General features: G+C 50.6%; 1 protein-coding gene across 2 annotated transcripts; it reads right to left on the reverse strand.

Annotated features, from left to right (window-relative positions):
- Window positions 1-6,377: 6,377 nt before the first annotated feature.
- Window positions 6,378-19,778, reverse strand: LOC112909850 (SEC14-like protein 4). 2 transcript variants are annotated; one of them, XM_025985975.2, is made up of 12 exons: window positions 19,612-19,778; window positions 16,510-16,585; window positions 14,400-14,443; window positions 14,028-14,087; window positions 13,703-13,891; window positions 12,155-12,250; window positions 11,793-11,853; window positions 10,865-10,948; window positions 10,411-10,517; window positions 10,182-10,321; window positions 9,919-10,088; window positions 6,378-8,807 (listed from the first exon to the last, which is right to left on the reverse strand). In XM_025985975.2, the coding sequence occupies exons 1-12, from the start codon at window positions 19,663-19,665 to the stop codon at window positions 8,668-8,670; spliced, it is 1,221 nt and encodes a 406-aa protein (XP_025841760.1). In that variant the 5' UTR covers window positions 19,666-19,778; the 3' UTR covers window positions 6,378-8,667. The 2 variants fall into 2 exon arrangements, with proteins under 2 accessions (XP_025841760.1, XP_072579260.1); XM_072723159.1 differs by having other exon boundaries at window positions 11,793-11,896; window positions 12,150-12,250; window positions 19,612-19,771.
- Window positions 19,779-21,642: the final 1,864 nt, after the last annotated feature.

The following is a 21,642-nucleotide window of genomic DNA, read 5'->3' on the forward strand; positions in this document are numbered from 1 at the left end:
TCCCTCTCATGTGAGGTGCTCCAGTTTTTTCTAGGGACATCAGAGGCTGGGCAGGGAGAGCCAGGAAGAGTGCCTGTTGTGCACACAGCATCATCATTTATAGTGTTATCCAATAGAACTTTCTGCAAAGATGGAAATGTTTCACATCCGGGCTATCCAATTGGACATATTTGGTAGCCACTAGTCACATAGGAAAATGGTTAGTGAGACTGAGGAATTCAAGTGTGAGTTGAATTAATTCAATTTTGATTAATTTTGATTTATTTTACTTTAAATCACTCCAGGTGGTTTGTGGCTACCATATTGGACAGTGCAAGTTTATTACACTTATTGGAAGCTTATCCCATGTCAAGTCCCATACTAAGTGCATTACCTCATTTAAACCTCAGAACACCCCTAGGGGTAGGTACCATTGTTAAGCCTGTTTTACAGACAAGCAAACTGAGGTATAAAGAAGTTAAGTAACTTAGCCAGAGTTAAGCCCATGCAATTAAGCACTCTGCTGTTGCACTATCCCACAGTCTCGGCTCCAAGAGCTTCCATCCTAACCAGGGAGAGGACCCAGGCACATAAGTTACTCCCATGGGATGCAGGCAGCACTTGAGCCAGACTTTTAAGAAAGGAAGGATGTAGATGGGATTGGAGTAGAAGAAAGAGCATCGGGGATCCCTGGGTGGCGCAGCGGTTTAGCGCCTGCCTTTGGCCCAGGGCGCGATCCTGGAGACCCGGGATCGAATCCCACATCAGGCTCCCGGTGCATGGAGCCTGCTTCTCCCTCTGCCTGTGTCTCTGCCTCTCTCTCTCTCTCTCTCACTGTGTGCCTATCATAAATAAATAAAAAAATTAAAAAAAAAAAAAAAAAAAAAAGAAGAAAGAGCATCCCTGGTGGAAGGAAAGTGCATGGGCAAAGGTATGGAGGTAGGAAAGTGAAGAGCATGTGGAGGGGAATGCTGGGGATACTGCAGTAAACCAGATGGATTAGGTCTCTGCCTGGGGAACTCAGTTTCCCATTTGTGGAGCATTTCCTCTGTATTGAGAGCAGGACATCATTATCAGACTATTTGAAAACAGGTAAAGGTATCCACATTTTACAAAGAAATGGAAGATCAGAGAAGTAAGAAAATTTTCTGAGGTAACACAGCCAGGAAATGGGGAGTGACGATTTGAACCCAAGCCTGTCTGATTCTGGAACCTGCACCAGAACCACAGCCCAGCCCTGCCTTCCCTTGGAAGGTTTAACACTGTGCCTGGAACATAGTAAGTGCTCAATAGATGGTCTAAATCATAATCATGTATTAAGAAGTCTGGGTCCACAACCCTTGGGCTATGGAGTATCTTGAGGCCAGCAGAAGTGATTTCCCTCCTTTGAAACAAAGGCCCTGGCAAAGAACCCCCAACCCCTATTCACAGGATATATCTCCTCGTAAATCCCCAGATTGTGTTTAGCTATTAGTTTGCCAAACTTTCAGAGGACCATGGCAACAACCCCAGAAGCAAACAACAGCAGGGGGCAGACAGGGCCACCCATGCCACACCCTGCCACTCCTCCTAGGTAGTTACTAGGAAATGTGAAAAGGCTGCCCCTCAACCCTCTTGGGCCTCAGCACAGTCACATTCCTGTCTCACCTTCCCCTAGATGGGTCATGCCAGAATCAGTTGGGCCAGTACAGAGGGGGCCCAGGAGAAGCCTTTCCACACGATGAGTGGGGTGAGCATTAGTGGGAAGAGGCAAGTGGGGAGGGCTCAGATGGCTATAAGGTGAGGTGGGGATGACTTGAAAACAGGAGATGGAAGAGGATTTGGGGGTGCCCCACCAGAGTTGTAATGATCAGCATCCTGAAACAATCTACTTTCCATCTTTACTCTTAAGTATTTTTGTCTCCATCATAAATTTTTAAAAATTGTGTTATAAGTCACATATTGTAAATTCACCATCCTTAAAGTGTACAATTCAGTGATCTTTAAAATATTCACAAGTTTGTGCAACTATCACCGCTAATTATAGAACATTTTCATCACCCCCCAAAAACCAACCCCTGTACCCATTAGCAGCCGTTCCGTTTCCCAGGCCCTACTTAAGCCTCTGGCAACAACAAATCTACTTTCTATCTCTATAGATTTCCCTGCTCTGGATATTCCATCCAGATATTTCATATGAAGAGAATCATATAGTCTTTTGTGACTGGCTTCTTTCACCTAATGTAATGTTTTTAAGGCTCATCCATGTTTTAGTAGAATTGTCCCAGCAGTATTTGTTGAAAAGATTATTTTTTTCCCATTGAAAGGCCTTTGCACACATGTCAAAAGTCACTTGACCATAGTGTGTGGATTTCACATCTATTCTCCATTCTATTCCATTGATCTGTATGTCTATCATTATGCCAGGACCGCGCTGTTTTGACTACTGCAATTTATGTTAAAATTTGAAATCAGGAAGTACAAATCCTCCTTAACTCCAGTCTACTTTTCCAAGATTGTTTATTTAGCCTACTCTGAGTCCTTTGCATTTCCACATGAACTTTGGGATCAGCTTGTCCATTTTTGCAAAAAGGGCAGTTGGGATTTCGGTAGGGATTACTGAATCTGTGGATCACTTTAGGGAGTATTGCCATCTCAATAGTATTAAATCTTCTGAAACACAAACATAGATGTCTTTTCACATGTAGTCTTTCCTTTAACAATAGTTTGTGGTTTTCAGTGTACAAATCTTGTATTTCTTTAGCTAAGGTTATACCTGAGTACTTTACTTTTGGATGCTGATGTAAATGAAATTATTTTCTTAATTTTGTTTTTTGAATGTTCCTTGTTAATGTATAAAAATGCAACTGATTTTTGTATATTACTCTTATATCCAGAAACCCAGCTGAAATTGGTAATTCTTTTTCTGGTGTATATTCTCCATTGTTTCATGTCCCTTTGTGATCAAAAAATAAAATTAAGTATGATGATGATGATGATGATGATGATGATGATGGTGATGGTACTATTGCCTCTAATGTCTGTGCCATGGAGTACTAAGAGCCACCAAGAAGTCAAAACCCTTGCTGGAAGAGACCCCAAAGAACGCTGAGTTGGTGACAAAGCTGTTGGTCAAGTTCCTAGGCTCTTCCCTTCTTTCTCTCATATGCTGCTTATCATAGGGATGCAAGGCTATGGTGATAGGAACATGGGGAGGAGAGAGGCTCAGAGGGGGGGAGCTTATATACTTTCTGGGGAAGGAGCTGGCATATCCCCTCTCACAATACCTGGGGCACCGTAAGGGCATTGAGTGTTCCAAGTTCTTCATGCCAAACTGGACTCTGCTTTTATCGCCATCTTTGGGAAAACTGGAGTGCCCAAGACTACTCTGGGGGAGGCTGAATCTGGAGTGACAATAAACAGACCACCCAAGCAGCTGTAATTCCTCTCCCAACACTGAGCAAACAATCCCCAAATATTTCAGAAATGTGTGGTGCTGAAGCATAGGCCAAGGTGCTTGGGTTTGAATCCTGGCTTCACCTTTAATGTTCTGTGTGATTTTAAGTCTCAGTTTTCTCGCCTGGAAATTAGGGCTAATAACATCCTCCTCTTATAAGGCTACTGAGATGGTTAGAAGCCAGTAGCCACCCATTGTCTGGTACACAATAAGTGGCCAATAGTGTTGGCTTTAATTTTTTTTAAGTTTATTTACTTTTTTTTTTTAGTAATCTCTACACCCAATGTGCACCTTGAGTGCACAACCTCGAGATCAAGAGTCACATGCTATTCCGACTGAGCCAGTCAGGCACCCTAATAGTGTTTGCTTTTATAGTTATTGTCAGGCTGGCCACGCAGCCTACCATCAACTCTAGGATGAAGGCACAGCTAGGTGAGCCCATCCTTTTTGGTTCCTTCTCTATTCTGTGGCTGTCCAAACCTGTGTTGGGGTCTGTCCCTGGTGCTGAGTCATGCTGTTAGGCTCTGCTTTTTGGCAGTGCTCCTAGTATGACCCAACCTCTGGGGGGTGGATGGGTGAGGGAGATGTTGCCCTGGAATCAAACATCCTGAATTCCAGTCTTGGCACCATCACTGAGCAAACAACTGCATCTCTGAGCCTTACTCACCGCCCTCCCCATATAACCAGGATGACTATATTTACTTGACAAGGCTGCCATGATGATTAAACAAGATAGCACAAGATCAGCAGGCCTACATAGGTTCTCAGTAAATGGTATCTATTATTTTTGCAAGGCTTTATTGAACATTTGGAGAGTGTAGCCTGGGCCAGTGGTTAGTGGGGAATAGGAGACAGATGATGACTCTCCTGCATTATAAGCACCCCTGTTGCTCCAAGAGCATGGAGATGAGACTCTAACTCTGCTAGGGATGTCAGGGAGTGGGAGCAGGGTTGGCTGGGGAAAGAGGGCTCTGGGAGCCTGAAGGCTCCAGGGTACACAGAACAAGACTGGGAAGGGGGTCCCAGCCTGAGGACACAGCATGAATAAAAGCATGGAGGCAGGAAGGAATCTGATGAATTGGTGGTATTGGGTGAGGCTGCAATGAGGGTGTCATAGCCAAGTCACAGGGGAGCCAGTGAAGGATGCACATAGGAAGGATTGATCAGAATTTTCATTTCAGAAAGATTTTTTTCTGGCTGCCCTATGGAATCTCAGGGGATGGGGTAGGAATGGGCACCAGGAGACTGACTCATGCTCTCCTTTCTAATAATCCAAGCCAGGGATGATGGAGGCCCTGACTAAGGTAACAGCCACAGGACGGAAGATGGGAGTCCACAGGGATTTGGAAAGAAAAACAGCAAGTTGCAGAACCAGGATCTGAACCCAGGTGGGACCACTTCTTTCTGCTGCTCCCAGTGGACCCACAGACAGCCTGGGCCCAGTGTACTGCTCCTCAACCCACCTGTAAAACCCCCCTTCGGGTTTGAGGGAGATGCTGAGGGGCCCAGTTCACACTGCCTCCCACCCACCACCCGCAGAGAGAGGTGTAGTTGTCCCAACACTTCCCTCTGGTGGCTAAAAGCAGAGGTCTCCAATGTCAGCTGAGAGCCACTTTGCTCAAACCTGTTGCAGCCACCTCCTCTGTGAAGTCACCAAGCATGAAGCCAGCCCACCCAACATGCTCCTTTAACACCTGGCTGTCTTACCGCCCCCCTCTTTTATATTGTGTGACATGACAAGTCACTTCCCTGGGCCTCGCTCTCTTCAGTAAATGGGATGATGCTTTCTGCATCAGCTTGGGCCTGGCACCTGGTAGGCAGGGAATGCAGCTGGCCCTATCCCATCCCACAGAGAGGCAGCCTCCCCAGACTCTGACCAGTGGCCACTCTGTGCCATCTGCCCCAGGCTGGCCCTCACTGGCAGGGGCCCACCTCCCCACATTGACCTTCTCCTCCCCTGAAAGGCAGGGCAGGGGCACTGCTGGCAGCTAACCTGGGTGCTGGCCCCATCATCCCCTGCCATTAGACACTAAACCCTTGACCAAGGCACTCCCTCCCACCAAATCCCTTCTGCTCCAGAAGGACATCCAGCTGCATGTAAGGGCTGTACAAACTGTGGAGTGCCATGTCCTGGAGCCCTGGTGAAGATTTGCTCTAGGCAGCTATGATGGTCCCACAGTGGTATATCCCTTCTGGCCTGGGCTCTTGGAAGGCCTGCTTAACTGAGGTAGAGATTTGGGAGCCAGGGGAGCCTTTCTATCTGCCCTCAAAAAAAAAAAAAACCCTAAGGTAGTATTCCCCTGCTTCCCCTGGAAGATTGTGGGGCTTTTCAGTTAGGAAATAGGCCCTGGGAAGGCCAGGCCCTGCCTCCACTCCTCTAGACAGGTGAAGCCTGGCTATTTCCAATTACCTCATTTCGAGCAAGAGTTTTCATCCCTGGCTTCCTGCCAAGATTTTACCATTTCTTCCTGACAAACAATTCTGTTTTGTAATCTCTGTTATGAAATGGTTTTATTGACAACTACCTAATGTGTACACAGTCGTTCGCAAAGAAATAGCAAACATTAGTGACCCATTACCAGCATCACCTAAGGGCCCTTCTGGCTTTCCTCTGGCTTCAGACACTCACAGCTGCCCTCACTCCATTTTTCAGTCTGGAAGCCTTGCCCATGCCTTCAGCTCTTCCCTCAGGGATCCCTGCCTTGGGCAAAGCACATCTGATCCCCCATCAGGTTGGGTTTGGGGTTTTGTGGGGGTTTTTGCTGAATTCTCCCCCAGAATTTGGCTCCTACCCCACTGAGCCACCCACTTGATAATGGCCATCAGAATCACTTCAGCCTCCCTCAGTACAGGCAAGCTTCCTGCTAGTGGACTTGGGGAGCCCAGCACCCCCAACCTCCAGGGCCTCCAGTGCCTGGTGCCCAGCACTCAATAAATATTGATGATGAAGGAAGAAACAAACTTCAGGTGAACCAGCCCCTCTCTGGGCGACTTCCTTTTTTTTTTTTTTTTTTTTTTGTAAAGAAGTAATGGTGTTGAGTCAGGGATGGAGTTGCTAAGGACATGTCCCCTGTCCACCTTGCCAGACAGGAGATCCTTCCCTCACTTCTGAGGGTGACCACTGCACTCACTGCTTCACATGCGGTGCATTCTGTTGGCTCTGGGATTCAGAGTCACCGGTGCCCCTGCTGGATCCCTCAGTCCTTTACCTGCCACTCCCCGGGCAGTCCATATTTGCGCAAATTAAACCCTTGTGCATGGTGCGACCAATCTGCTGTTTGCCAGAAACCCAGATGAGGCTGTGCTGATGGTGGGAAATTGGCTGTGGGTGGTTGGAAAGGCAAGAATCCGGGTTGAAATCCATGAACCCCTTGTTTACGAATCCTTTGTTTTTAGGCCAGGGATGTGAGGCCAAAGTGAAGCCTTGTGAGCTCCTCCTCCTCACCCATCAGGACAACAGGTGGACCCAGAGAAACCTGATGTGGGGCCCTTATACACCAGCTGGCCATGCCCTCTATAGCCTACAGGGAAGGTGGGTGGCTCTGGACCTCCCAAGTGCCTCTGCACCTGGAGAGGCTGCACAGAGGGTGGCCCCCGGTGCAGTGGGGGTGGTGGGAGAGCCTGTTGCAGCAGGGATGCAGGAGCTGCCCTTGGACATAAGAACATCTTGTGCTTTTCCCCTGACAGCCCTGGGCTGTCTACTTGGCATGGACATGGCAGGGTTTTTTCTTGCCAAACCCCTCCAACACTGTTGGGCCAGCAATGCCTCAGTGCACTGACTTCAATTGTTTCCTTTAGTTAGTTTGCTTTCTATAGCAGCAGAGCCCCTGTTCAGACTGTGTGCTGAACCATGGGTGATGCAGCTGCCACAGATGGAAGGCCTGGGGCCCCAGGGACTTCATGTAGCTCACCTGAAGACCTCCACCTTCCCAAGGCTCCTCATTTTCTTGCCTGGGAAGAACAGGCCCTGGGAAATCAGGAAATCTATTAAATGGAAAAAATGAAATCACAGAATCTGAGAGCAAGAAAGGAGCCCAAGCCAGCTTTTTGTTTGCAAAGCCCCCGAGTGTTGATGTTTGCTGAGGTTTCTAGCCTCTGGGAAGGGTCTTTGCAGCCAGGATGCTAATGCTTTGCACCAAGGACCCCTTTTAACAGGGGACATCTGACCACTCAGCAGCTTCACTGACTCATTCTGGGTCAGGTCTGCTCTGTTGGGTACAGTTCATCCAGCAGAGGAGACGGCGGTCCTGACTGTGGGCTGTGGGCACCAGGAGAGCCAGCCTTTGGGAAACAGGAGCCATCACTGGCCAGCTACTGAGCTTCATTCGGGGTGGGTGATGGGGAGTTGGCAGACAGAAGAAAAACTTGACAATTCTCCAAGAAGTAAATCAGAGTCTCTGATAAGCCCCTGGGATGGCAGCTCCACTCCAGCACATTCTACTTTATTCCAGCAGGTTCCACTTCACTCCAGCTCTGCTATAGAAATGGTCCTTAGCCAGAAGGAACCCAAGCTGAATGTCAGCTGGATCACAGCAGGTGGGGAGGGGAAGGCCGGGGTCACTGAGAATTCTGAGAGATTCAGTCTTCACCCATTTAGCTGTGTGTGACTGAGCATGGCTTTTCCTCCTGATGGCCAGCCCTGCTGGGCCTCATGCTCCATTTCTCATCTTCCTTCCAAAGGCAAGAGGACAACTCCAAAGAGCCTTGGTGCCCTCCCAGAACCAAAACTACAAGCTCCACCACCCAGCTGGCCCCATCCCTCCACCTGACCACCTCCAGCTGGCCCTGTCCATCCCTGCTGAGCCCCGACTGCAGAGAGCGGGGCTTCCCTGCTCTTCAGACTTGATGCTCTGCTCCCTGCATGGCCTGGGGTTCATGCACACGGCTCCAAGCAAGATCACTAGCTATGGGTGAGTCCTGGCACTGGTAGGCCTTGTCAGGAATGACAGAAGGGCAGCTCCTGTGGGCAGGACACTTTCTTGGCGGCCCCTGGTTCATCCCCAATGTCCTCAAACTCAGTCTCTGTGAATGGGGGATTGAGTCTCCTGTGTGAATCCTGAGTGTGGCCTATGGCCTGGATGTCCCCTTCCTGCTCTGCCACTGTGCCAGGTGGGCCACAAGCAGGTGAGATGGGGAGGTGGGGGTGGGGGTAGGGGGTGGCTCCTCCAAACACCACCCCACCCAGGGTGGCAGGGGACAGGGAGGGGGTGCTGAGGGGTTGAAGAGCACAGGCACGGAGGCAGCCAGGGTCTTCACTGCGCTGGGGGTGGTCTCCCTGCCTCGAGACCTTGAATCTTCTCCTCAGAGGCCTTGTCTGGGAGCAGCACGTCCACAGTGTAGCTGACCTTCTTGGTGTGCATCAGGCTGTAGGTATTATCAAAACGCAGGACATCTGCAAGGGTGGAGAAGTCGTCAGGCAAAGCAAGGCTGACATATCTGCAACCCGGTGCCCTGGGGAATGGGCCCAGGACCGTGGGTAGTGCTGGAGGGTCAGCCACTGCACCACCCGCAGAGCCCACTGCTCGGGCCATCTCCTTGTGCACCTCGTGCATCCCTAACCCCCTGCATGCGCCAGCCCCTTTTCTTTGCAGGCATCACATGGGCGCTCCCAGCTTTCCGAATCCCCATAGCAGCCCCACAGCAGGTGCTATCATCCCCATTTTAAGGATGGGGATGCTGAGGCCTACAGAGGTCAAGAGGACTTTCCGATGAGTACAGAACGAGGGAAGGGAGGGACTAGGATTCCCTTATCCTGAGATTCCAACCGAGAGGGAAGCCCTGCTTTCCCCAGAGGAGAGGGCTGAGCTCTCTAAGCCACTTTTCCATCATGCCTTTTAAAGAAGGCATTCCCTTCAGTGACAAGGTGCAAAGTGAATTCTGGGATGTGATGAGTAACCCAGATTCCTCAGTCTCCACCCTTCGAATTCTCCCTTTCCACAGGGGTGAGCTGGATGTGTATTAACCAAAGCATTAGTAAAGCTCATGCTCCTCAACCTTGAGTCCCCCTCCTAGCTCTGTTCCCTACAGAAGCGGGAGGTCAATGCTGTTCCTGGGGAACACGGCTTCCCATAAGACGGACCAGACTGCATCTGGCTTGGGTGGCCTGAGAATGAAGGATAAACGCATGGAAGAAGCATCTCTTTGGGATTTGCACAGTGGGACTGCCCGTGCTCCTGTGCGGGCCAGGACCTCTGAAGATTAGTCCATGACTTTACTTACCTCTTAGCCTGTTGAGGAAGGGCTTCCCAGGAGTGAGTGGCCTCAGGCTGTGAACCCCAATCTCTAACATGCATCTCTGCCCTTGTACCTAGGGGGTCACTCACCAGATCTAAGGCTGTGAAACCAATGCCCCTGGCAACCACAGGACCTAGTAGCTTGCGGAGACCCCCACCCCTCCCTGAGAGCTGGAAATTGAGGGCACACAGGACAGCCTGGCAAGGGGTATCAGTTCATTTCTCTGCCATAAGGAGGAAAATGACTCCAGTGAATCCCACAGCTCTCACAGACGCCGGTGTTGAGGCAGGTGAGGCTCCCGTCCTCAGGTACCACGTGAGCTTTGTAGCGCTGGATGGGCAGCACCTCCACCATCTCCCCTGCCCACTCCCGCTCACTTGTCTTGGCCTTCAGGAAAACCCCGAAGCCGATATCTGCTCCATCTGATGCGAACTGCCACCTGCATGGGACAGAGGGCCCCAATAATGACCACCTGCCTGGGCTCCGGGCCCCTCCCAGCTGCGCCCAGGTGTGGAGTGGCTGCCATCCCTACCTGAGCACGCAGCCCGGGAACAGGATTTCGTTCTCCACCTGCACGAAGGAGCCTCGGGCCACCATCACCGTGTGCTCATAGTGTGTCTTCACCTGGTTGCGCAGGTAATAGCTCTTGGGCACAATGCCCCCGTATTTGATCTGTGGGTGAGGGCTGGTGAGCGAACACTAGACCATGGCCACCACCCGTCCTGCCTCATCCTCATCCACATCCTCTGGGCACCCTATACCTTGGTCAGGCACTTAGGGTTGCCATCAGGGTCAGTCATGGTCCCCCCAAACTCCACGGGCAGCTGCTCAGGGCTGATGAACCTTAGCAGCTCCTGCTTCCAGTTGCCTGTGGAAGCAAGGTGGCGTGGGTCAGGGGGACTGGTTGTGGGGGTGCTGTGGGGGCTCAGGGAGGCTCAAAAGAGGGCAGAGAAGCCAAGCCCAGGGAGGAAACCTGATATGTCCTTGGCTTGCTCCCCTGAGCACTTACTCCTGAAGCACCCAAATGCTTTATGTGGCCACCCAGGCTGAGGCCTAGGGTGTGAAGCATCATCTGAGTGTGCAAAGGCCAGCGAGGGTTAAGGCCAAGGTCAGTGTGTGGGTAAAGAGGATAAGCCAGGGAGAAATGGGGGCTTTCACCTCGACCTCTGCTTGCCCAGGCCGCGATGGGCATAGCTAGGAGGCCAAGTCACTCACCTCCCAGAATCACTATCTTCCTTTGTGTTTCCTCACTCATGAAAAACTTGACCAAGTTGAAGGCCACAGGGAACAGCTTGGGGGCTGAAACATATGAAACTTCTTTGGGAAGCTGGGCTAGAGAGGACCTGGCATACAGTCACGGCCAGGAGCCCTGGGTTGGACAGGAGTTGGACAGTTCTAGATTCTGCCATTTGCAGCTGTGTGACCTTCAGCTAGTTACCCACCCTCTCCGAGGCTTAGTGCTGTTAACTATAAAAGGGAGATAAATTAAACTATGTATGCAGAACACTTGGCACAGTGCCTGGCTCTCAATAAATGGCTGCGCCACCCCCCCAACCACCGTTGTAGGGTGTCAGTAATGCAGATTTCCCAGTGGTGCCTCCTGTCCCCACTCAGAGTTTTCCCAAGTTGTCTTGGAATTTTCTTGGGTGCAAGGAGACAGGGCATTAGACCTCATGTCCCACCTGAACTGCTCACACTGACTGGCCAGCCTCTGTGCTACTCCTCCAAAGACTCTCATTTAACCTCACAGCTGTCATAAGAAAGGTGTCAGAGTATCCTTATTTTACAGATTGGGAGAACTGAGGCTAAGTAAGGTTAAGTAGACTTGTTCAAAATCGCCGAGCTAGCTAGATTGGAAAGCAGATCATTTGATCCCAGAGCACAACGGTGGCCCCCTCACTATACAACCATCACCAATGGGGACCATTCCCACTCAAAGCATGTCTCTCAACCAGTGTGGCCCATGAACTAGCCGTTACCATTCCACACCAAGAAAAATAAAGACAATAACAGTATACATTTAGAAACATAACTTATCTGACACCAAGGATGGTTTGAGAAGCCCTGAACTGGGTGATTTACCCATGTTCCCCCCATTCCCCATTCTTCCTCCCTCAAGGGGTCATCCCCATCATGGGCTCACCTCGAATGACAATTAAATTCTTCAGCGTCTCAGGATAATTTGCTTCCAGGATGGCAAAAAACTGTGGCAAGATGAATCTGGTCAAGATCCTGCTCCAACACATTCTATGCGGGGATTTGGTGGCCTTCAATGCTGCTGAGACAAGAGCCCCTACCACCCCCACCCCCTGGCCATCCATCTTCCCCATGAGATGGACTTCATCCTCTGGAATACTCTTGCTCCTCTTTCTCCTTGGAGGGGGGATCCCAGGCCAGCTTCACTGGCTGCTCTAGGGGCCAGTAGGGGGTGACCCCTCCTCCATGGACTGGGAGCTGGTGTGGGCAGTGGCTACCTATTGGCCTCGAGCCAGCTGCCTACCTCACCTGCTGGTAGATCTCTACAGCTGGCTTCCACAGGTGTTTCAGGCTGAGCCCCTCCATGTCAAACACCATCAGTACCGTCTCAATCTTCTTGTCCAGCTACATGAGACAGCACAAGTCTATAGGTCAGACAACAACTCTGGGCAGGAGGTCCCAGGGAAACCTGCACTGCTCCCACCTTCCTGCCACCCCCGCCCCCAACTGCCCACAGGGTTTTCCAAACAGACAGAGCCCACCTAGGGTCTAAGAAGATGCTGCCTCTGAGCCCTGGCACAGTGGACCCTTATCACACTGTTTGCTCAACACCATTTCCCAGAATTAGTTAACTATAGAGTTAAAGACCTCACTCGTTGCTCATTGGGCATCTCTCTGTACAATAGTATACTGTATCAGCTGATGTCTACAGTCCCAGGGTGTGTCAAGCCAGAGCTACACAGCTAGCAGGCTGTGTGGCCTTGGGTGGGTTTTTAACTCCTCTGAGCCTTATTTTCTTCCTCCGTGAAATGAGGATAATTTCAGGTTCTGATAGTTTCCAGGAGGATTCAGTAAGATAATTTACAAAAATCCCAGTGCCTGATACATGCTGGTCCCTGATAAATATCAGCAGACGTTATTACTAGTATTGTCATCACACAATTATCAACTCTGATTGGAAACGTCCATGAAGTAGAAGACACTGCTGTGACCCCATAAAACCAGCCATCTTGTTCGAGAGACACACATCTATTCAAACCAGGCACTGAATAGGGTGTTTACAAGTCTCTCATGTTTGCCATAAATCTTTGCTGGGAGGGTCTACCTGGTGTCCAGTTCCATGACAGACACTGAGGACACAGGCCCTGTCCTCGCCATTAGGCAGGTCATCCCAAAGTGACATAAGAACTCCCCACTCAAGTGTCTTCTTAGGCTCATGTAGACACTTAAACTCACAAAACTAACAGACCACACTTGGCATTAGATTCATTCTGTAGAGTATGGACCAGGAAATAGAGCTAGAGCAAAAAGAAGATATGTACAGGTGGGTGTGGGTCCTTCCTGGCTTAAAAACCCTATGCCCCACAGGACTCAATATATATATATGTATATAGTAGCAATTCCATATTAGCTTCTAAGGACCCATGACGGATGTGCCAAGTTTTCAGAGTCACTGCTCTCAGGGATGCACAAAGCAATGGCTCCCCCGTTAGGTGTTAGAGTTATGCAGTTTACAACTGGGGACATCTTTTCCATAAGCAAAGCTGACCATCCACTGTTCCCAGGGTTCCCGGAGAACAGAGCTAGAGTACTCACTGCACCCAAGGTCAACAACTCACCCAAGGTCAGAGGGGAAAGGGCTTTGGTGACCCTTGGCACTTGCCAGCAGAGAGTGCCATGGGCATGTTAGATGCTCACAGATGGGTGACCGCAAGAGAAGCCATGTCCCATCAAAGCCCAGAATGCTGAGGCCTGGGGAGAAGCAGAGGCAGCATGCCTTTCCTACCTGGTCCTGGTGCCACCCTTTAGACAGATTGGGCCCACTGTGTACTTCCCATTCTGGACCCAGTCACTTACCTTCTGACTCTGCAGCTCACACTCCCTCAAAAGCAGCTCACAGACCCTGATGCGCTTCCGGATCAAATCCTGCTTGGAGGCTGACAGGAGAAGACCCTTGGGGTCAAGGGTCCCAATGATGTCAAACCACACGGGGCAACCTTCATAGTCATAGCCGGTCAGACCACCAGAGTCGTACAGCTGGATCACCTGGGGATGGGGAGTGGGGGGTGAGGTCCTGACTCAAACCAGCTTACTAGGCCATGTCCCCGCTCCATTAGATGGCTGGATGTGGGGGAGTGTGAGGGGCATCTGATGGTCTGGGGAGATGCTGCATGGGACTCACCTCCGAGGGCTGCCATGTGAGGATGTTGTCTAGGTCCTGTTGCTTCCGGAACTCCATGTGCTGTGGAGAAATCGCAGGACCTGAAGACTGCTTACCACAAAGACTTTGAAGGCATCTGGGGGCATCAGGTCGGGTCCCTCTGCCTGCAGCCCCTAAGACCTTACCAAAGCATCCCCAGACTCTGACATAGAACTGCGGATGGCAATGCCAAGAGGAGGGCCATGGTGGACCCAGGTCTGATGTAGAAAGGAATCCAAGGGGGAATGGAGGAAACATACAAGAACAGGGCAGGGCAAGAGTTCCCACTCTTTGTTACTGATCCCTGGGATACAGTGTGTGGGAGGCAGGACACTCATGAGAATGGGGCCTCACCTTCCGGAGCATATCCTCAGATTTCTGCAGGTCAAAGTTCCGAGCTGCAAAAGGAGCCAAGATGAGAGGAGGCTTGAGGTCGGATCTAGAACTCATAGTTATCTGAAAACTCATACAGAAATACAGGAGTACCTGAGCCTTTTGTGACACCTCAAGAACACATTAGGGCTCTGGACATTTTTTGTTATTTTATTTTTAAAAAATGTTTACTTATGGGCAGCCCAGTGGCTCAGCGGTTTAGCACCGCCTTCAACCCAGGATGTGATCCTGGACACCCGGGATCGAGTCCCACGTCAGGCTCCCTGCATGGAGCCTGCTTCTCCCTCTGTCTGTGTCTCTGCCTCTCTCTCTCTCTGTCTCTCTGTCTCTCATGAATAAATAAATAAAATCCTTAGGGGGAAAAATGTTTATTTATTTTAGAGAGAGAAAGAGAGAGAAGGAGAGGGAACACAGAAGGGGAGGGGCAAAGGGAGAGTGAGAGAGAGAATCTCAAGCAGACTCCCTAATGAGCATGAAGCCCACTTGGGGCTCAATCTCAAGACCCTGAGATCATGACCTGAGCTGAAATCAAGAGTTGGCTACCCAGCCGACTGAGCCACTCAGGTGCCCTGCATGTTTTTAAAAAGCAAGGACCTTTAATCCTCTAGAAGACTTTAGAGGCCCTTGATATCAGTATCCAAGCCTTTATAAATTTTTAAAACCAGAGGTTGATTTAGCCTGTAATATTGATGTCTCCATGGGAGCCCAGACCCCATTGGTATTAGGGGTAGTGAGGAGCATAGGCTTTGAGTCAGACAGACTTGGACTTGAATTCTAGTTTTGTCCTTTTATTTGCTGTGCAACTTTGAACAACTCACCTACCTTCTCTAAGTTTTAGTTTTATCTGTTAAATAGAAATATTTTTTTTCAGTTATTCAAAGGATGACATGAGATAAAAGCATATAAAATGCTTGGCACAGGGCAGCCCTGGTGGCTCAGCAGTTTAGCGCTGCCTACAGCCTAGGGCGTGATCCTGGAGACCCAGGATCGAGTCCCACGTCGGGCTCCCTGTGTAGAGCCTGCTTCTCCCTCTGCCTGTGTCTCTGACTCTCTATCTCTTTGTGTCTCTCATGAATAAATAAATAAAATCTTAAAAAAAAAATGCTTGGCATATTACCTGGTTCCCAGGAACTTCCCAGTAAATGGTTAACTATTGTTGTGATTACTTATTTTGAAGAAATAAATTCACTTTAATTGAAAATATGATGCTTTATTTTAGAAATAAAAAAATAAAAAATAATAATTAAAAAATGTACCAAACAGAACAGAACAGAAGGGAGGGCTTCCTCTGAGTAGGTGCTGTGCACATCCATGACCTCATGTCTGACTCACAGCATCTTGAAGGTCGGGGACGAGTATTATACCCATTACCCAGAAGAGAAAAGTGAGGCTGAGTCAATGAGTGAGCGCCATAGGCCCACTGCTAGCACACGGCAGAGCTAAGATTTGATCACAGGTTTGCCAGATTCTGAGGCTGTGTGTGCACTTCCCAGCCTGGCTTCTGACTTCTGTCCTGATTCAAGTTCAACAACATACCATGGGGTGTGTTGAATTGGAATGAATGTCCCCCACCTTGGTTTCTGTTATTCTAATTTTACACTATTGTGGCAATTCCTGGAAGAAACTCCTTGTCTACCTTTAATGGCATCCATTTCCTGAAGTATTTGCTGGGCACCTGCTTGGGTGGCCAGGTTCCCTCAGGGGACCATACAGCCTTGCCTTCAAGAAACTGGAGACAGACCCACAGGCAAGTCCTGAAGAATATATTCAGGCTTATCTGACTCAAGGCCTGGCCCGGCCAGTCACCCTGAGACCTTCCCAGGTGTGAACTCCAAGCTCACCTCGACCATGTGCCCACCCAGTGCCAGGTACTACACTCTCTCATTTAACGCTCACAACAGTCCTTGGGGAGGTGGTTCCATCCCACTTTATAGATGAAGAAATTGAGGCTCGATGGGTTTTTTGTGCCCTGCTGATTTGGAGGGGAGCTCAGATTCCAAAGTCTCACCAGCTTCCCTGAAACTCTTCTTCCCTCTCTCCCTCTCTGCCTCCCTGACCCTGCCAGCCTCACCTCGGAGCCAGCGCAGGAGGAAGTACTCATCGGCATTGGGCAGGGTGGGCAGCAGGTCCTGGAGTTTGTCCCGGAACTGAGGGGGAGATATAATGGTCAGTGGTGCTCCCATGACCCCTGGGCTCCCAACCCCACCCCGATCCTTCTTAAACTCAGCCTGTCAGTCCTTCCCAGGGACCCTGCAGGGTGGGGATCACACAGTTAGCAGCAGCTGCCTGGATCTTTTTGCCAACTGGGAATGGAGCACCCCACCATGGCAACCAGAGTTGAGTCCTTCTCAAACTTTGGGGGTTCTCTGCCTCCCCAAGATCTTTATTCTATAGGTCTGAGGTGGGGCCCTGCCATCCTCATTTTTACAAAGATCGCTGGTGAATCTGATGCAGGCAAACCAGAACAATTTAGGAACCTTGCCCTTGATACTGGATCTTATGAGTCTAGATTTAAAAGCAAGTTACTGAACCACTCTGAGCTTCAGTTTCCTCATCTGTGTAGTGGGGATAAAGATAAATTTGTGCCAGTCAAAGGAGTGTGTACAGGTAAAGCACTTAGCATCAGTCTTAGCTTGAAGCAGGTGCCAGAAAAATGTGGGCACTCAGCAAATGTGGACTGCCCAGAGCTCCAGACAGTGGAGTCTTTGTGGAAACAACCCCAGGCAAAGGTCAGTAGGGAGGAACTGCAAGAGAAGCCAGGGATGCCGCATCAGGCCCTGTCAAGACTGAGGAAAGAGAGGGGCTGACCTGCTGACGCAGGCTCTGCCCACTGTCAGAGTTTGGGAAAGCTGTTGAAAGTTTAGGTATGGGTCTGGGGCTCAGTTCTGGGAGAGAAAGGAGGCCCCACTTCAATGGGGACTAAGGGAGCAGAAGGCAAACCCTGGAGGGGTGGGTTTGTGGGAAACTGAATGAGAATTTAGGATTAGAAGTCATTGTTAGCAAAGCCAGAGGATGCTATCTTGACAGCCATCCACCAAACCTCCTTTAGCTTTATGGATGATGTTTAAAATAAGAATGTGGGGTCGCATAGGTGACTCAGTGGTTGAGCATCTGCTTTTGGCTCAGGTCAGGATGCTGGGGTCCTGGGATGAAGTCCAGCATCAGGCTCCCTGCTGGGGGCCTGCTTCTCCCTCTGCCTGTGTCTCTGCCTCTCTCTGTGTGTCTCTCATGAATAAATAAATAAAATCTTAAAAAAAAAAAAAAGAATGTGTTCATGTATTGATCACATAATGAAAAACAAATAAAAAGATGAAACATCTCCAGTGTCAACAACTAAGGTGAGTGAGAGCACCAGCTATCATCATCACCCACCCAGTCCCAGCAGGCACAAGGATCAGTTGAGGAAGTTTTTAGGGGGAGCGACGGAGAGTCACAATAACCAAGAAACAATAATTCTGCACGCTCAGCCCCTTCAGATTATCAGAGTTCCTCCTGTGAACCTCTGGGATGTGCCCTGAGGCAGGAAAAGCAAGGGTCACATCCCTGCTTTGTGGATGTGGGAAGGGAGGTTGGGGTGCTGGAGGGTCTTCCCCATGGACAAAGTGAAAAAGCTACAAGGCCAGGAGGAGTCCACACCTTCAAGTCTCAAAGCCACCCCACCCTTGGGACGCACGTCAAGTAAAAGATAAAGCCACTAAGCAGGTGCTGGGAAGGGTCCAGAGTAACTTAATGGAAAAAATATCTTAACAATGAGGCCATACTGGGGCACCTGGGCGGCTTGGTGGTTGAGCATCTGCCTTTGGCTCAGGTCGTGATCCCAGGGTCCTGGGATTGAGTCCCTCACTGGGCTCTCCCGAGGGAGCCTGCTCTTCCCTCTGCCTTTGTCTCTGCCTCTCTCTGTGTGTCTTGGGAATAAATAAATAGAATCTTAAAAAAAAAAAAAAAAATCAAAACAAACAAAAAAGAACAATGAGGCCAAATGGAGAAAGCAGCCTCTGGCAGCCCAACCATGGTGGTTAAAACTAGGCTAAGGTAAAAAAACTTAGAAGGAAATGCTCCTAGGCATGGTTGTCTAGACCTCTGGGACCACGGGTGACTTCTTTTTCCTACTTTCCTTTTTCTCCCTAATTTTTAAAACAACTAGCATTCATTTCTATTAAATAATGGAAAAAAATAAGAATAAGCTCTTTTTACATTGTTTAAAGCTCTTTGACCCACAAGCATTTCCATCATAATTCACCCCCAAAGGCCAGGTGTCCAGCCCCTCCCAAGAGCCTAGTGTCAGGGCTCTCCTGAGGCCTCTGGCAGTGGGGAGGGAGAGGGTTAACCAGGGGACTCCCCCTCCTGCTTCTCTTGGGGACCCCTCCTTCAGCTCAAGACTATCTGCTCCTGGAACCTCATCCTTTACCTGGAAATTCACCCCCCCCCCCCCACTCTTCACCTGGGACCCTTCTCTCCTTCACCAAGAATTCATCCAGGGTCCTCCTCCATCGGGGGTCTTCATTCCTCCCTGGAGGATCCTCCCCAGGGTGGGAGCCATAAAAGAAACCATTGTCTCCCCAAGTCCGAAACCTGCCCTTCTTTGGCCCAAAGTGTAAGCCAGGTCTGTCATCCCACTCCCCTAACCTAAAGTCACAGTTTCAGGCCCTGCCATCTCCTAATCAAATTAATGCTGTGGCACCTAAGACCTGAATATGTCCCCCTTCCCCAGGGTGTGACACTCAGAGGCAGCTTGACGGACTGCCTTGAAATCCCCCAAACCCCTCCATTCCTCTTTAATGGAAACACCAGCGATGGGGAGATGGCTTCCGCCCTGGGGAGTCGGAAAGCCACAAAGAGAAACCAAACAAACAGATGTTGCAATCCGGGCAGGAGATCTGCGGGGCGGTGTGCCCAAGGCCGCGGGGGGGGGGGCGCAGCACCAGGGGACCAGGGCCGGGGCCTGCGGGGCCGCAGAGGGCGGGAGGGGAAAGCGGGATTTGGCCCCAGGGCAGCCCAGGGAAGGGTTCAAGTCCAGTGTCCCATACACGTCTGCCTCAGCAACTGGGCGCAGGGGGGTGAGCGGGACAGGAGGCTCGCAAGGACCTTTTCCATCCAAACGCCGGGGCTCCAGCCAGGTGGGCAGCGCCAGGCAGCTCCCCCCCTCCCGAGCCTCCCGGCCGAAGCCGCTCACCCTGGCCAGCGCCTCCTGCTGCGGGGGGCTCAGGTCCCCGACTCGGCCGCTCATGGTGCCGCTGGCGCGGGCGCGGGCGGGGGCGGGGGCGGGGGTGCCAGGAGTCCGCCCTCCAGGCCCGCAGCCGCCGCGCGGTTTTGTGCGGGGCTCAGATGTCGGCCCCGCCCCAAGCCGAGAGCGCCCGCCCCGCGCGTCCCGCCCCCCACCCCGGGGTGTCCGGCGGGCGGTGGCCCGGGCGCGCCCCACGCGGGGCAGGGAGCCGGGAGAGCGGACTCGAGGGCGAGGCAGCAGGCGCCGCCACCTCCAGGCCGCCTCGTGCGGGGGCTCCGACGGGGTCCCGAGTGGAGGGCAAGGGAGGCGGGCCTGAGGACCTGCGGGCAGGTTCTGGGGAGCACACCCAGCTCTTCTCCCCAGCAAACTGGAGGAACTGGGGCTTCCTTTTAAAACTTTCTTTCTTTTTTTTTTTTAAGACTTTATTTATTTATTCATGAGAGACACAGCGAGAGGCAGAGACACAGGCAGAGGGAGAAGCAGGCTCCATGCAGGAAGCCCGACGTGGGACTCGATGGTGGGACTCGATCATCACGTCCTGGGTTGAAGGCAGGTGCTAAACCGCTGAGCCACCCGGGCTGCCCAAGGAACTGGGGCTTCCTAAACCAGACTCCACCCTCTAGATGGTGTCCGGGAGTTCCTGCCCTCCAGGCCCCAACCTCCCTCCCCTGGCCTTGACCACTGGCTAGGAGCGCCCTATCCGTGCTCACAAGCTGATGGAGGCCTTTATGTGCAAAATGGTTCCAGCTCCAAGATGGTCAGAAGACTAGATAAGATGATCCACCATGGGTTAGCCTGGCATTCCAGTTGTGTGCAATGTTAGGACTATTTTTTTTTTTAAGATTTTATTTATTATTTATTCATGAGACAGAGAGAGAGAGAGAGGCAGAGACACAGGCAGAGGGAGAAGCAGGCTCCATGCAGGGAGTCCTACGTGGGGACTCAATCCCAGGTCTCCAGGATCAGGCCCTGGGCTAAAGGCGGCGCTAAACCGCTGAGCCCCCCACGGGCTGCCCAATGTGAGGACTATTGTTCCATAATAATTACTATGATTGATGCCTTCACCAGAACAGGGAGGGGCTGCATAGGTGGAAATTCTGGGATGGCCCCTCTGGTAGCACCTGGGTAGAATCTACAGCCTGAAGGCCAGGGCATGGGAGGGGACAGTAGTCACTGGAAGCCCCGGTGGGGTGGTGGAAGGCTCAGGAGACCCCGGGTGGTGGGTGGCTGACACAGGTGGTAAGGATGACATCGGGGAATCAGGCAGGGTTCGCTGAGAAAGGTGAGAAAACACAGGTTGGCAGGGCAGGAATTTTCAAGAGACAGCAGGTGGAAGGTGAAGGTGAAGGAGGAGGTAAATCAGGCCATCAGAACATTCCCCCCTCTGCCCTCCCTCTGAGTTGAACAAATTCTAGATCTGTGCTGTAGCTCTGGTGGCCATGAGCTACATGTGGCTGCTGAGTATTGAAACTGTGGCTTGTCACTACCACGAATGCAGATGTGCTCTAAGAGTAAAATACATGCCAACTTTCCAAGACTTAATACTCCTCAAATGAAGTATTTCATTAATTTCTTATATTGATTACATGTTGCAACATTTTTTATATATTGGGAAAAATAAGATAAATTATTAAAATTGATTTCATCTGTTTCTTTTTACTTTTTTTATGCTTTAGAATTTTTTTTAATGAATAAGCTTTATTTTTAAGGGCTGTTTTATTTTTTATTTTCTTTCAAAGATTTTATTTATTTATTTATTCATGAGAGACAGAGAGAGAGAGAGGGAGAGAGGCAGAGACATAGGCAGAGAGAGAAGCAGGCTCCATGCAGGGAGCTCGAAGTGGGACTCGATCCCGGGGCTCCAGGATCCCGCCCTGGGCAGAAGGCAGGTGCTCAACCGCTGAGACACCCAGGCATCCCTAAAGGCAGTTTTAGATTCATAGCAAAATTGAGCAGGAAGTATAGGGGTGTCTCACATAC

This window comes from Vulpes vulpes, chromosome 10 (assembly GCF_048418805.1).
Source record: "Vulpes vulpes isolate BD-2025 chromosome 10, VulVul3, whole genome shotgun sequence".
NCBI classification, from domain to species: domain Eukaryota; kingdom Metazoa; phylum Chordata; class Mammalia; order Carnivora; family Canidae; genus Vulpes; species Vulpes vulpes.